Source organism: Sinohyriopsis cumingii, chromosome 6 (genome assembly GCF_028554795.1).
Source record: "Sinohyriopsis cumingii isolate HCF-2022 chromosome 6, ASM2855479v2, whole genome shotgun sequence".
Classification (NCBI taxonomy): Eukaryota; Metazoa; Mollusca; class Bivalvia; order Unionida; family Unionidae; genus Sinohyriopsis; species Sinohyriopsis cumingii.
This window is the reverse complement of record NC_142966.1, coordinates 61,287,115-61,305,128: the sequence shown is the minus strand read 5'-3', so window position 1 is coordinate 61,305,128 and position 18,014 is coordinate 61,287,115. Positions and strand designations below refer to the sequence as shown.

The window sequence follows — 18,014 nt, the reverse complement described above, 5'->3', positions numbered from 1 at the left end:
GCAGGCAAAAAAAGAGGTGGGAAGATAACATTCAAGAATGGACGGGCTTGAAACTGAGCGACTAGAAAGACGGAAAATCGAGAGGAATGGAGGAAGCTGGTCGTTAGGTCTTGAGCGGTGCCCCAACAGTCTTCCAGACTACGGGACTGATAATGATGAGGAATAATATTTTGAGACATGTATTATTCAAAACTATACAAGATTGAAATACTAAAAGATATTTTACGTCCAATGAAAAGGGATAAATAATTAAATCCGATGTTAACTTCGAAATCATTTATAAAATCCTGATAAACACCAATCCAAGACAATAAATGAAAAACAAAATATGTTGAAATATAAAGAAATAAGTGTAATAATGTTGACCTGCTTATGAAGTTATTTCAATTTTTGTCAGTTTGTTCCGATCAGATCGAGTGATCAAAAACTGAACGATCAGATTCTTTTGAAAATGACATGTGTTCGGTTATGACTCATGCTTATAAAAGTCTCCAAGACAAAAAATCGAAAGAATGAAAACCATTTAATCTGGATAAATTGATAGATGGGTCTCGTCTGACAGCAATATAAATTGTGATACCGTTTTATCTACAACGAGAGAAAGAGCGGTTTGATACCTACAGATGATTTTTGAGAGTCATTTGTTGTTTTCTTTCTCTTAGTTGAATTCAAAACAGTGCAAAAATACTGACCATGATTTTCAAACGAATAACCCAACCCAATGTATATTTGCTAACATAAAGGGTAACTAAACATAAACCTTCAATCACTATGGCGAACAATGTATTTAATTTTGCACACCGAAGTGCACAATATCTTTGATACTAATGGTTTTATATGCCTTTATCCTCCATTAGCATTTATTATGCAATGATTATATGCCATATTCTTCTGGATTAATTCTTCAGCTCTCTGATGATTCATTGTTTAGTTGCTTGACAGGCAGGAATTGGCTCATGACCCAGACATACAAATTGCTATTTCCAATGCGCATACTGAATGACTTTAACTAATGCATTCTCCACCCTCTCTTATTTTACCTTAATTATCAACATTGTATTTATGATTGACTTTTGCAATCTACGTTGTATCTGTCTCATGCTAATTCTTCCTCCTTCTAATCTCTGATTATAAAATCATGAACAGATCACAGTCTATAATTCCAAGACCCCTTTAGTTAGTCCCAACCTCTCATCATCAGCTTGTGCTACTGTCCTGTAATAACGTGATGAATGTAGTTTGTAATTATTCGTGACAAAATCCGCATCCTCCACAAAAATTTAAATTATCTTACTTCTCCTTTTTGTCATACAAATCACTGCGAGATATTAAATTGACATGTTTCAAGAGGTATTTTTTATACTTGTAATTACGGTTCGCTTTATCCCTGATCCGTTTGGACTGGGACATCTTTATATTGTATGGTGGTACTTTAAGTTCCTTTTAAGTTTAAAATCATTCACGTATTCGAATGTTCAAATGTATTTTCTTACTAATTTACGTTCCATGTGTTTCAAATGTTTCATTGTTTATGTGATTGTTTCATCATTGAATTTCTTTGCAAGATGCTATAATGATTAACCCATGTACTAACAGCTATCGTAGGATCTAACTGTTCGTTTAATCGCAACGCATCTTCTGACCGCCTTTTTCAAGCCTATCCACTATACAACGCTTAGTAAACGAAGTGTATATTTCATCTTTATTTAGTATAATTGTAACTTCTTCATTATGGTCATTTTTCACCATCGTGAATGTGTACAAATCATGAAATCTATCTGACATGGAATGGATAAAGAGCAATATTTATTTGAATTTCAGCATATATATATATATATATATATATATATATATATATATATATATATATATATATATATATATATATATATATATATATATATATATAGCATCACCAGTTCAAAGCAAGGATGAGGCAAGCACTAGATGCAGATTAGTAAATGATGCTTTGTTGTTACTTCTGTCCAAGAACATACGAGGCTGTTTCAGGAAATTACTGTTTGGATTTCTTTTTAATTACAAAATCAAATACAAACGATTAAATAGAGATAAAAGTAGTTATTGCACGAACCAACATTTGGCGTAGTTATGATGACCTTTTGGACTAACTATAGTATCATTAAAACATGACAACATTTAGTGCAATGTGACAAACAAATGGGACCATTAGGTTATAATATAATTGAAGGAGAACATAATAAAATAAAATAATCATCTGATCATTTATGAAACATAGATTTTATACCAGCAAACATCATTATTAATGATTCAATTATAAATCATGAAATAGATAAATTGCAATTACAATCATAATGCATAAATTGCTTATTAATAAATCTTTAGCTGTAACCACGTTTCTACAGAGATGTAGATAATAGTAAATGTTACTAAATTAATTTTCGTTCAATTTAACTTATTTATGTCTGCATATTTAAACGACATGCTCTCTCTCCAATATGTTGTTGTTTGGGGTTAATATATCCTGCTTTAGGAATGTTTTTATATGTCATTGTCCATATTTAGTTTCTACATTCAATCTGCAGGAACAGGGCCACAAATAGGGTGCTAAAACATTTAGCCAACTTCCCTAGCTCATTAATTCACTCATCTCTCTGAAAACATCTATATGGTTACATAGACGATACAACGAAATAATAAATAAAACGATCAAGGTTCATCTTTGTAACATCTATGAAAATATATACAGCAACCATCATGTTGATTCGTCAGGATAATTACGTTTTTGTATTATTCCTGTCTCGCTTGTGTAATTGTCTTATGTGGCTTTCTGGCCTTTAAAATGGAATCAGAAGATTTCGAGAGTTCTTGGGGAGGTTTCCCAACAGTTTTTAACCTCTTGTTGTCAGTTTCACAACCTTTATTCTTTGTTCAAATAAAGACTGTCATAGTTAAGAAGATTCCGACAATTACGAATTTTTTTCGATCAAGCTTAATTTGATAACGACGATTCAGTCGTTACCGAAGTATGATTGTTTGACAGAATATAACAGATTATTTTTATTAATTATTGCAACACCCTTATTTAAACTTCTAGTAATAATGTAATAGACCGTTTTATCTATTGTAGGGTAGTTTGTAAAGCTAAGAAGTAGGTACTCAATAATACCCCTTGCTGATCTCAAAATTTGTTTACATTTATGACTGGAATATCAGAATCTAATAGATTAAATGATGTATAAAAAATGAAGCAGACGACAGCCTGTCTATATCTTTCCAAGTAAATATGATGGGACCATTATCAGCCATTACCATTAGATTGTATGTAAATCACCACCTACTGGAATCTGGGTGAGCATCACATTACATTACATTACCTATCCTCCGTAAAAAATCATAACGTCTCATGACTGGTGTATATCATGCATATAATTATATTTGTCATAATTGTCGTTCTTATAATCGTAGTCGTCGATAATATATCCATCATATTTATATGTCTTGCTTCCTTCGCCGTACATAGTTTATCTTGAATTTATTTACTTTAGTATGTGTATGATTTACCTGAACCTCATCCCCGTCGTTAGCTAAGTACATTCCATTAAATTTCAAAGTGTACAGGCCAGATCTTGAAGGTCCATGCGGTCGTATGATGTAAAGACAACTCCAGTTTGGTGGGTAATACGATGGGTAATTAGTAGATGTCGCCGTGCCTGTATTGTTGGTGTATTCGTAAAAACATTCTGAAACGCAAGTATAGATCAGCATGAATAACTTAAAGTAAGAATCCGTGACGAACTAATTTAGCAAACTAGCCTTAGTCATCGAACATATGTTTCCACAACCCACCAATAAAACTGCAATACTTTACTGCTAGTGTCACCTTTTAGTTGTCCAAATTAAAAATTGATTTAATGGTATCGTCTTCAACCCTAATTTGACGCTATCCCTATTTTATAATAAACTCACAGGTCATGGAGAACACGTTTCTCATTGACGTTATAACCACGTTTATACTGATAACGATCATTTAATTCTTGCAGAAACATTTTTTCAAAGATACATACAATGAAAAAACGGCATTTCAATAATTCTCATTTATCCAGTCAGAAAGTTTTTAAAAAATCCTTGTCAGCTATTGTGACCGGGCAAATCAACTTTCTGCCATAATACACATTGAGTCTGCTACTCAACATGTGTTAGCCACTTTTCGAACAGCTGATTAACTGCATCAGAAATACTGTTTAGAACGCATGAAATGCTTGTAAAGGTTTATATGGATCTGTCCTTAACGATATTCTGAGGTGATTATTATTATGTTATTACAATTTGTGGAAACCTACATAAAACATATTTTATGACATATTTCATAGCTAAATCAGCATCCTGTTTATGAATTCTTACCCAAAAAGATTGTAGTAGGAATTTCTATCTGATAAATATATTGTTTACCTTCATAATAAATGTTCAATTAACCTTAAAGACAGTCTCGATATATAGCTTGTTCTAACCAATTTAGTATGTGTACATCGATTTGATAATTGTAAAATTACAATAAATGAAAATGAAACTCTCCTGTAACCTTTGTATTCTGTTTCTGAATATTTGCACTTGTAGAGACATCTGTTGTTAATACGCAAACCAGCTTTAAAGCTTAAAAATAGATACATTCAGAGATTGAGGTTCTGTACATTGAAAATACCAGTTAAGTACTGGAAAACAATTATTCACTGAATTTAATATTATTAATCATAAGTAACCAATGGTGTCATGATGCAAACAAGATTTTCCCCAGTTAGATTGATTTAGCTTTGCGACAAAATATGTTCCATAATGAAGATTATGATAATATATAAGAAAAGTTTGGAATGCTAAATAATTTATATTGATGTTATTTTTCATATAAACTTGAGTTTTGTATGTGCAGTCGATGTTACCCTGCAATGTATTATTTTCTACGTAGCATGTGCACAATAATGTCACAGGAAAAAATTGATTTCCGTGAGGTTAGTCAAAATGGGTGATGTACTATACAACCTTTATTACAAGGGGTCGTCTGGATGAAAACTCATTCAGAAGAGTATGATGTAATACACCATTGTCATCTGTTATCAATCTTTTGCTACAATAACAACTTTTTCCAAACTAATGAGAGATACTACTAAGAAAGAAATATATTTCTGAAAAGGTGAACGTAAGTAATTAAGTTCGTCCATATAGATTAGTCCAGGATACAACATGAATTTTTGGCCGTACCAATACAAAATGGTGTGCTTTTTGTTTCTTTTTCATTGCTTTATTCAGCAATTATTTTGATCAGATGACCACGAGTGTTAAGAAAAATGGGTGAATCCGTCTTAATATCTGAAATTTTGTCATTACATTACACGTCAAGAACTCAGATCACAATGCCAACAAGTTGGCAACGAGGTCAAAATGGCTCTTGCAACTGTACCCAGCCAACCTATAAATAACTCGAAGATGGCAATAAGAGCTCGTGCTCTAAATTCCCAAGTGTCGCTATGAGACGATTTGGTGACGGACCTAGTTTTCTATATAGATACGGCAAGTCTCATTATCACAAAGCCCACGTCACAATTATAAATAATAACTTTTAGGACAACTTGAGGGGTTTCACAACCCAGAGCTTCGCAACCCAGAGTTGAAATGTGGGTAAATTCTGATAGTTAGAGCATCGTTTGACTATGTTAGGTACTGCAAAACAATGCGTTATATTAGTTAAAATTCGGTTTCGGAAATGAATTCAGATATGGCATTTATGATTGCATGCACGCAAATGTTATACTGTTCTATAAATTGAAATAGGTCTTTCATAATATATATATATATATATATATATATATATATATATATATATATATATATATATATATATATATATATATATATATATATATATATATATATATATATATATATATATATATATATATATATATTACACACTCAAACAGTTCACCGTAGCATAGCCACAATTTCCTGGCGGATTTTGTATACGACATTGATCGATATGATCTTCCCATCCACTGCAATCTATGGAACGGTATTCGCTAGATGAAACCCCATTACTTGGAGTCACGTTTGTTGTGGCGACCGAAACACTGCAATAATAATAATAATAATAATAATAACTAATTAAATAAATAAAGAAGAAGAAGAAGAAGAAGAAGAAGAAGAAAATGAAAAAGAATCGTTATTAATATTATTATTAGTAGTAGTATTATTAGTATCGCAAAAACCAACAGTAGTTTTATTACTGCGCTAATGCTATTACCTCGGTGTGTCCTTTGGAAAAGTACATATCACCCATTTACTCATAATATAGACAATACTGTGTGAAAGATGACTATAAAACCAACAAAACCAATGTAACTAATATAATATCAGTCTTGCTAATGGCTGACTTTTGATTATATGACCATCGAAATAACACTGTTCTGATGCCTTGGTTAGTGGAAAATATTATATATCGAAACGTAGTTTTTACGGTTGTTCCAAAGAGTAAGATGGCCTCTTTTTTACGTGACCCATTGGCACGCAGACGCTAATGATAGACGCTAGTGAGATAATGTCTTAAATAAATCATTAATAACTTGGATTTTAAATGTACAAAAAGAGTAACATAAGTTTCGGTTAATGAAGTACATAATGTGTAACTAATCATCAAGGATGATTTACGTCATTTGAAAAACATGGATTTGGGGTAATTTAACTGCGTCTGCGGGAAGTTTTAAGTTGAAATGACAGTCAGATTAATACATACAAAAGACGTGCGCAATAAACTTAATGTTATAAACTTAATATTACCTTGAATGAAAACATAAAAATGTAAGCAGCTTCTATAAGATATACTTCAGCTGATAAAGGTATGCTTCTTTGCGCTGCGGTAAACTATTGCATCACTATAAAGGATATGGTTATTTTATTTTCAATGAACATTGTAGAAATCTGCTGGCGTATTTTCAAATATTTTACTAATAATAATATGGCAAATGAGTCAAGGGAAATTGAACAAAGATTGCATTCTCAACTGATATTTATTATATTCCGGTCCGTATTCAAAGCTCATCATGTGTGTTACAGTTCGAACACTATGTTCTTAAACCAAGTCACAGAAAGATGCAAAGCCAATACGTTTTGTACAACATAACAAATAATGTAATTATCAAAATTATAAAATGGAAATTTAAGAGGAACTTACAGTATTATCAATTAAATCAAAAAAATATTCCGAAAAACGTTCGCTTCAAGATCAAAGGAGTCGAATGTTCAGAATGAATTTAAGATCCTCGAATGGAATGGTCTGCCAAATGTCCTGATGCATCAAAATCACATTGTCCAGATCTCCTTTGAATAATTCACAATAGTCCGAAAACAATACTTCAGGCCAATGTTCAATTTCTAATTCCAACGAAAACTTTAAACAAATGTTTCTTCTCAAATAATATCTCAACACTACATGAATAAGAATCCGAAATAGAAATAAAATTATTTGCTCATTTCTCTCATTATAAACAAGCATAAGTAGCTAAAACGTCTTCTCTCCTACTCACAACGTAACATTTAGCAAATGCTCCACATCATAAAAGAATCAACCTAACCAACCAATCCAATCGGAAATAACTTCATTCTTCTAGACAAACACTTTACCTACCTATCCTAAGGGATATAACACCAAACTAGTTCACAGGTCAATTATCAACTTATTATTTATGATCGTAAAAACGTATTTATATTTATTGTGCAAATGTAGACACTATTAATTTCTTAATAGAACTTATACCCGATTACAAAACTAGAATGTATAATATCCCGTTTATGGGCGATCACTATAATTCACAGTCATTAACAAAAATTATACACAATATAGATACAGTTATGTACCAGAGTTATCCAAATATAGATATACATAACACAGAGTCCACCTAATTGATATGAGATCAAAGCTTTTGTTATTATAATATGTTTGAAATGAAGATGATACATCATGTAAAATAACATCAAGTCATTTAAATGGAAAGAAATGTAATTTGCCAATATACACCAAGTTCCATATACTTTGATTGCATCAAGAGCTTGTCATCTGAAAACTTTGTAAAAAAAGATAAAAGGGCGGGTATCACTGGATGTAATATCAGTAGTATTCTGGAATATCCTGTAGACTTACCTATGAGCAATAAAAGGTTGAAATTAAGTCGATAAGTGTACATTGAATGGCGCCAACAGCAAAAGAGCGAAAACAGAAAACTACTTTTGTATTTAGTGGTAGCATCTAACAGTTATATAGAGACATTCAAATTGAACTGAATAACTGAATAGTTGACATTATAACCCTGCAATTTAACCAAACAGACATGTAATTGGCAAAATCCATTGAAAACTTAGCATCAACTGGATAAATATATATATATGTGTGTGTGTGTGTGTGTGTGTGTGTGTGTGTGTGTGTGGTCACTCAGATACTAACAGATTGCTTCTATTGCTCTTTATCATGATTTAAAAGTTAGCATAACATCTGTGAAAGAGCTTAAATTCTAGAAGGTGATAATCGAGATTATAATTCTGGTTCCATTGCGAATCAATTAACAATCTGTAAGTTACAAATTCAAACACGATATCGTTTTCTCTTTATTTCAGCAACATAACTTTAATGAATGCCTTACTTTATTCTTCCAGTATCAGCTCGAAGGGTCTTTTGATATAACGCAAAAGTAGTGGTGAAAGGGGTCCAGTAACGCTTTTCAACTCAGCAACAGCAAAGATCTCGGTGGCCTTAGGTATGGCTTATTACCATGGTTTTAAGTTGATATAGCACTTTACAGAAGCCACTAGATATTAGATTGATGGACTAAACACACACACACACACACACACACACACACACTAAGTTTTAACAAGTTTTATCTTGATAACTATCGTATTTAGCTTGATTCAACATGTATACACGGCAAACGTTTTGCATGCCAGCTGTCTTAAATTATCTAGTGCTCACCACGATATTCACTTCCGAATCAACATAAAAGTACATATAGAAACTCACATAGTATATATTTATAATGTCTCAGAGGTTTACGAAACGATTCTAAAGAATCATCTAAATCAATTCTATATAAAACAGTATTACATCTCGGAGCATAATCTCATAAAGTGATAATTTGTGGAGTGACTGTGGGAAAGTATTGCTTGCACTAATCGTATAGACACTGAATACATCAAGGCCCTTTTGAGTTCATCGTTATCGCCTTAGCTACATTTCTGTGCAGCAAGACTTATCATAGGAAGCAGATACATACAGAGGAAAATGTTATAGTGAAAGTTCCAGAATATAGATTACATGACAGGGTAGAATGAAGTGTTGATATTAATCAATGTGCAAATACTTTCTTTTCAAATTAATGACTGTGGAAGCCTTTATGAGGTAAACACAGAAAAGAACTAACGTGAATAACCTATGTGGTAGACATATTGATAAATGTGTTGGTAATTGTTCAAAGATACAAGTCTGTAATCACATCTATTAAATCAAATGGGTATGTTTTCGACATCTCTAGCAAATTGCAGCAAAGCTTCATCTATTCAGTGATCACATTGTTGACGAGTGAGACTGTAAGTACATCTAAACTAATTAATTAATTTTGTTTTCATACTGACCAGCACCAAGTGTTCATCTATAATTGTTTTCCGAATGGAATGATGAATCCGATTCTCTCTCAGGGGAGAAACAGTTTTTTTTCTAGTACAAACGCTTCCATCATTACAATATAGTTCTTAACTGATCGTATAGGCGTAATGGAATCTCCAAAAGTCTACTTCTAAGTGCAGTTAGTATCACCTTCATTGGGTATATGAAACATAATTCATGCTATCCATCTAATGTGTTCATTATTTGCCCATCTAATATTACTCAATGGCATGTATTCGTCCATGGTGCAGCCACACAGTTATGTGGTACCTATCTACGTGATATATACTTGTCTTGTATTGAACTATGCGTGATTTGCTTTTCTTTTTATTTCTCCATTCTCATAAAATCCGTGCCTGGCATACATTTTGGTATCAATTCCGCAAGGAATTCGACTTTCAGTCATCAAGAACAAACAAATCGTAGCTTTCTAAAGTATTTAACTGAGCACCCAATATCTTTTACAAAATTGCTTCATAAATGAGTCCTTGTGTAATATAATACTCCACGGGGCTTAATATATGACTGGATATAAAGCCATTTTTAATCTCCTCAAACATGTTGCATATCATTATTGTATATTTGTACGTAATAGTTGTCTACATGACCTTATGTGTAAAGCATTTCTTTTAGTGATATAGCTGTTTGAATATACCTTTCAGAACTCAAACCTTTCCGTGTGTTCATATGGTTAAACGTCGTTTGTCTCAAATTTCTCAGATTATTATTTTTGTCATAATATATTTTAATTCGTAACTTAAACTGGGTTTAATTTTTCCAAAATAATTCATTGTTTTTACAGTCATAAATAAATGCATCTAAACTGACAATTAGATTTGAGTTATGTTTGTGTATAGCAAAGGAAAAAAGCATCACAACATTCCATCTGAATATTTTTATTGTAAATTGATTCATGAAGAAAGTTAGTTTTCTTGTAATTTCATATAGTTGTTCTTGACGTAGACCAGCTTTAGCGTCTAACCACAACTTTGTTATGTGTCAGCATAAACTAAAACGAAATATATATTATTTAAAACCAATGACAGACGGGAAAGGCAACCATTTCAGACGGAAAAAAATGCAATGAATAAGATAATCCTTGGCTTAAGCCCTATTATAATGACCTCATCAATTGCTGAAAGTTTATTTTTCATATATTCTTATGTTCTGTGAAAATTACAATATCATAGACACGTGTCTATTCTGTGAATATCCTGACTTCGTAATTTCCTGGTGTCAACATAGACTTCGATTTCTGCAAATGAGCCAATCAAATTCATATCTGACAAACTGAAGAAAAAAACACAACTTCGTCTCTGTTATATTAATTTAATGTTATTAAAATCCACATATATATATATATATATATATATATATATATATATATATATATATATATATATATATATATATATATATATATAATTTGTTTAATCTAAATCAGATACTAAATAAAAATGTAATTATTTAGTTGGTGGCATCAGACTGGCATATGGCAAAATAGGTCGAATTCCATTTCCATACGCATATAAATTGTAACTAATTATATAATTTTCATAACTGGACAATCAAGAGCACATTCCAACTGTCACTGTGACAATGTTCGTCGGTATTGTTTCATGGTAAAATGTTATGTACTCAATTAATTCTACTTCTTGCTCAGTAGCATCGTTAAGTTTATCTGCACTTTCACGAAATAGACGAATGTTTATAATGGTCATTTACTTGAAACGCGGTTCATTGTTATTGAACAAATCAGAAAAATCTTGTTACCACCGCAAAATCTCTACATATTCTATATACAGATGTTTTTCTATATCCGGCCAACAGATTCATATATAGCCTTGAATTAAAAATTGCACTTATTTTCGTATACCATCTCTTCCCTGGAGTCTTTGTTACATCCTAATACATGTCTCACTTAATCAATCAAACAAATATGCATTATTAGGTACTGACTGTTGTCTTCGCTCTGTTTGCAGAATCTCTTAGTCTGTTTGCACACTCCGCACTGTACACAGTACGTTCGTATGTTGTATAGTGACTCTATGGCATTTTCGTTCATAAAACTAGAAGAGTTCCATAAATGTTCAGAACGTTTTATAAATAAACCGTGCATTAGTTTTATTCACGTTAATCATATATTTGTTGGCCACGAATTGTCCATTCTTAAACGAATCAGATGAACACACTAAGTAGATTACATAACAACAATATGTAAATACATGTAGAAGATGATAATTTAAATGACTCTACGTTCTGGTCCACTAATCCTTCCCTTCGTACTATTGAATATCATGCCTTAATTGAACCTAGGAAGGGACAGGCCGTCTCACCTAAGACGTTCAGGAGAAGGGGCCTCATAGCACCAAGAAGAATGCTAATGGGATTAATGGCAGAGAACCGGAGTACCTGAGTTGTGAATTTCAATTCACGCAAATAAGAAAGAGAGATCTCTGTCTTTATTATTTTGTCTTCTTTATCAGTAGCATACTCTCTCTATCTCTTTCTCTATCTCTCTCTCTCTCACACACACACAAACACTTAGAGGAAGTTTAAAAAATCAAATATAATGACAATCTTTCATAAAAATGGCACATAATTAGCCTTTTTTATTATTTCCCCATAACTATCAATTAGGGTAATTCTAAAGGCTGATGGATGAGGATATTAATTTTTTACAGATGAAGCCTGATGTAGTTTATGTCCATTCTGATTAAATCACATTGCAATTGTCCAACGTGACGATCTTACAGCGACTTCTTAGGGCTCATGTTCTGCTGACCTTTGAATTAGCCAGTTGAAACGCAGCTTTCAGAATTTGAAAGTAAATCAAATAATTCGGCACACATTGGTGTTCATCAACCATACTGCTCATTCTCCCAAACCCGAAGGTAAAAGACTTAATCTGAATGGTTGATACAATTATCAATTACGGTAATAACATAGGTCACCAGAACATGACCCCTGCCTGATCTCTATCCGACCTTAACGTAGGACAGTTGAAATTTGATTTTAATCCGATTGAGCCTGTGTCATCTTTCTTAATACATATATTTTCATTAATTGTCTACTACTAATACTTTTATCGCTCCGGTGGCCTGGTAGTTAGAGCGTCCGCCTCGGAAGCGCGAGGTTCGAACCCCGGCCGAGTCATTCCAAATATTACAAAAATGGTACTAACAGCTACCTCACTTGGCGCTCAGCATTAAGAGGTTAGTGTTAGGACTGGTTGGCCTGGTCTCGGGATAATGTAACTGGGGGGAAATCATGCTACATGTCTGTGGCATGATGCCCCACTGCTAGACATCGCTATAAACTGTAACACTGCAGACATCGCAGTGATATGACTGAAAAATTGTTAAAAGCTACTTTAAAAATCCAAATCACACACACACACACACACATACTAATACTATTATTACTACATATATTATAATATTAAATATAATCAACTGCAAATAATAATAATAATAATGATAATAATAATAATAATAATAATAATAATAATAATAATAATAATAATAATAAACAATTTCAAATCCCTTTTATTTCAATTATATCTCTCTCTCTATCTCTCTTTCTCGCTCTCTCTCTCTCTCTCTCTCTCTCTCTCTCTCTCATACAGCTGTCTGTTTTAGTCTGTTATAATGGGCAACCTTAGCCTGCTTAAAGACAGCATTTGTCCAATAGAATCTAAACATTGGATGTAATTTAAACCGACAGACTGATTGACAATGAAAATAAACGAAATTATTTCATCTCTCGTCACATACAAATTCTCATTTTTTTCACTTATAATTAAATTCACTGGTTTCGTTTTATCATATCTAAGGTTCTTATCTGCCACAATCCCATACTGAGATGCGGCCATTCTGATGATTATTGTGCGGTCATTCTAATCATATATTACCAGGAGAGAAAGCGCAAAGGATGGTCGGGTGAAGAGGCAGGTGCTAGAGATGGGATCCGATATCCTATACCGTCGAAGGTTATATTTTGCATCTATGTAACTATTAACAGCGTATTTCATTCCCAAAACATGCCTTTAAGTTTTACATCGAATTTATTTCCCAAACATTACAAACCGATGAAAACAAAACATCATTATTCCACTGTTGCTACTTTTCTGTTGTAGCCACCTATACTTTGTTCTAAGTTAAGGTTTTAACTTATAATGTTGGAAATTTCCTTGGTATTTAATATGGAGTGAATTATCTGAGACAAGCTATAATAAATCAAATGTAACATTATCATCCTTACGAATTTGGGATAAATGTCTAAAAATAAAGTTCTACTTTTGATAAAATACTCACAACACCAAGTAACAATGATTGCTTATGACTTTACCACTCTTTCGGTATGGAAATAAATTTGTTTATCTGTACCTTCAAGGCATGGAACGATTACAGTATTTCAATCGTTCAGGTGTTTTAATAACACGTAGTAAATCTAATCGACATTTATTTGACGTGATGTACATGATTCACATTTCGTATATCTGCAACTTTCATTACAAAAGAGGAATATAAAATTATGCAACCTGAATCCAAGAGTTCTGCAAAAAGCGGAGGCTTCCTCATTGTTCCACCCTGAGGCGCAGAGTTGTGTCCAGTTTCCGTTTACTTGTAACTGGGCATAACCCATTGTCGAGTTCCCTCCTGTCAGTCGTGCATGAATTCCCCCTTCAGGAAAAGCAAATAAAATATATATGTGTAAGTATAAATATAAATTGCAGACCGTGATGCTTACCTAAACTACTTAATTGAGTTTGTTTTCATCTTTATAAACAAAACAAATCCAAACTTTTCAAATCATATGTTCATTCAGTAAGTTACAAAAACAATTTGGCATGAACGAATCTAAGTTGCATTAGTAACTTGCAAGAGTAGAGCAAAACACCAAATCTATTACGAGACTGTGACAACTGCTTCTAGCACACCAGGTATGAAACTGGAAGCTTAGTATTGAAGACATTATTTCATATTTTACGGAACGTAAGTTATACTGGGGTTGCTATATATTAATTAATCATCCATTGCAATACCAAATGTTTTATACTTAACCATATGCTTTCGAACTATACACTCTACGCTTGTTTTTAAATCTGCATGTACTACGACAAGCGATTGAATACAGTGTCCATGAACTAAGCAACTATAGCTACAGTAATAACTGACCAAAATTACAAAAGACAGGTCAGGCTTAAGTGGGAATTGTAGAAGCTACTGAAGCAAATTCAAATCTCCCTTGGTAAAGGAAACGTATTTGCTTGTGATTTCAGCAATAATCTGCAAGATTTCTTTTTCTGTCTATCTATATAAAGGCATAAAAAAACGCAATTGTAAGTAACTGTTACACGTCATATATCTACGGTGCTATGGAACAAAGTTCATTGATCAAATAAATAGTATGTCCGAATTATCAGTGATGTAAAAGTGTGCTAATCTGATACTGTTTGATTCGTACTCAGATGCAGTAAAATAAGGAATAATAAATATAAAACTATAGAAAAAGTGACATGGGAATGTCTCAAATTAAACTAAGTTGTAAAACCTATTATTTTAAGAAATGCCAATTTAATACAAATGTAAGAAAAGCAATGAACCTATTTTAATTTGAATTACATTTCACTGGTTTGCAGAAACTTAGCGGTTCCTTGACATCTTCCAGTATATGTAACCTATTATGATCTGTTGCACGTCATCCCATAAAAAGGAAATTAAATACAATGAACAGACAAACTGTCAGCCGAATAATGACTAGAAGGCTAAGTGTTTCCATTAATCGAAATTCAAACTAATGAAACTTAGAATGAAGCATGACTTGTATGACTCATATCTGCGAAAGATCAAACATGATCAGGCCCAAATCGCATTAATTTCAGTGACAACAACTTGAAATAATATATCTATTTGATTCTTAATTATGTACGTTTTGTTAAGTTCAACATTTTATTTGCGTTTATTGTTTGTCTCTGTTTTGTAACTTTGCTCTTGACTAAGACTCAAAGAAAAATAAAAGTTCTCAGTCAAGTAAACAAGAGCTAATTTTTTGGCGCTGTTTGATGTCAGGGTCGAATGATACAAAACACGAGGTTGCACCACTGATTGTTCTATGAACAGTCCGTCCAGATTTGTCATTTTATCTATATCGGTATCCTATCATAGAAGCGCAAGAACGTGTACATATGTGAATAATTCGGCATTTCTTGAAGGAAAACAATATATTAGTCAACACATAAAATGTATTAAAACCTACCGGAACAATCGATTGCAACAACCTCATCTGTACAATTTATTTTATCCAGGAAAGCCTTACAAAGTCCAATGTCTGTTTCATTACCACGACACTGAAGCTCTCCAATATGTATGGTTGTACTTGTGCCATTGAAAACATAGTAAGATGGTCTCACTGAACTACAAAGAAAATAAATTATGACATAAATCTGAAAACCACCTACCATCTTTTTAATTTCACAACCAATTTTTGCTACACAACTTTTCATTTAAAACCGGTTGAAAATTATCAGACGAAACCAACTTGTCTGTCTATAATTTCTGTCTAATTTGAAGTACATTGTCAATTTGACCATTTTTTATTAAATGTGATAAAGCAGGGTAATTATTTGCAATAAAAATACTTCGATTTCTCCTTAGTACAAACATGTATTTTTTAGAATCATGAAAATTAAACGCTTCTCATAGTAAATATCTACTTCTAAAGACCTTCGATGTAACATGTACTTGTTTTCATTATTTCCAGGCATAATGATTAGTGTTAACGCCAATCAGACCTGAATTTAATTTTAAATCTAAACTAGAGCTTATCTTAAAACTTAAAAAAAAAATTCTGAATGAAGTCTTTGTAAAGCCGAATATTTACTCAAGCTCTCCCTATCACATTTAATAATAGTTACCATGTTTCGAAGATTGTATTCATTGTAAACGATGAGCATTTCATACATATAAGTTCGATTCATCCAACCTTTTTTAATTTGCATAAAAATACAGTGCATTCATTTTAATTGATGCGATTTAAATAAATATAGGTCATATTCATTTCAACCTATGTTCATTTCAAAACATTGTGAATAAACAATTAAGTTAAGATGTTTTGTTAATCTGTTATGTTTAACTTTTAACTTCTTTATTATCAATTATATTAATAAGAAGGCTGGATACGCAGAACTATAGCTTATAAGGATTATGTGGCTTCGTATTGGACCGACTCGAGTGTGCGTACACACTATCAAAATACTAACTTACTGGTACATCATCATTCGGCAGACAACATCTGTATTACTTTGGGTCCACGATTTCATACAGACTCCACCCCACTGGCCGTTGTAAAACACCTCCAACTTTCCATTGGACGGTGTTGATCCATAAGCAAGGCGTACTTTGTCTCGACCTGGCAAAATTACTTAAAATACATCTGCATACCACAAACAAATGCAAAATCGATGGCAAAATATTGTAATAAAAAATGGATGTCAATAAATCTTAATGGCGCCGAATAAATGTCATTTCTTAAAGTTTATTGTAAATGATAAAAGAAGCATTTTTGCATGTTTAAGCAATGATTGCAGTTAGTGTTAAGGAATTATTAAAGGAATTATTAAAATACTATTTATATACGGAAAGAATAACATGGATGCCAAGGAATACTTTATTAGAGAATGACATTTGCAATATAAACTCCAAACAAATAAAAAATTGTCTTCTTTGGCTATATTTTCAATGTTCCTTTGCTTATTCCTGTATACATCAAGGTAAAATATGATTTTTTTTCTTCGAAACTATTAGAGCCATACAAATCTAGTTTATCACATAAGTTCTCTCCGATGGAATTGTATTTCCGTATAAAAATATATTCATCCATTCCCATAAGGTCAACATAGATTAGTTGATTGTTTCCTTCAAATCACTGAGATTTCCACGCTAACAAGACTATTGCTTCAATTTTAAGGCTAATCAGGTAACTATAACTGGCTTAAAATATAACCAGGATCCACCTCAATAGCCTGATCATCTTCAAAGAGACAGTTCTTAGTTAATATATTTAACGTACGCATTGTCAAGTTATAAAAAAGCTTCACGCTCTGTTTCTAAGAAAGGTTTTGAATATCTCGTTTTAGACACAGTAACACCCAATAAAAATGTATAATGGATTTTTTTTCATATGAAGTTATTCATTTAAACATTATTGAATGCATTTAGTCGCTTTGAATGTTGATGTCAAGCGAAATAATAAAACAGTATCTTCACGGACATAACTTTTGTTTCTTTAAGTTTGTATAGGTTTAAACTCTGATTTATAACGTTCGTGC

The 18,014-nt window shown here is 32.3% G+C and overlaps 1 protein-coding gene across 2 annotated transcripts in view; it reads right to left on the bottom strand.

Moving 5' to 3' along the window:
- LOC149797059 (scavenger receptor cysteine-rich domain superfamily protein-like) overlaps positions 1–18,014 on the bottom strand; it is a 226,352-nt gene that overhangs the window by 26,897 nt on the left and 181,441 nt on the right. The window contains exons 15-19 of one of the 2 annotated variants that reach the window (XM_089961739.1): positions 16,951–17,095; positions 15,944–16,101; positions 14,226–14,367; positions 5,947–6,101; positions 3,544–3,722 (exon numbers count right to left, since the gene is read on the bottom strand). In XM_089961739.1, coding sequence (XP_089817865.1) covers positions 3,544–3,722; positions 5,947–6,101; positions 14,226–14,367; positions 15,944–16,101; positions 16,951–17,095 — 779 coding nt within the window. Of the gene's footprint in view, positions 1–3,543; positions 3,723–5,946; positions 6,102–14,225; positions 14,372–15,943; positions 16,102–16,950; positions 17,096–18,014 lie in introns of both variants that reach the window. The other variant, XM_089961738.1, reaches the window with a different exon arrangement.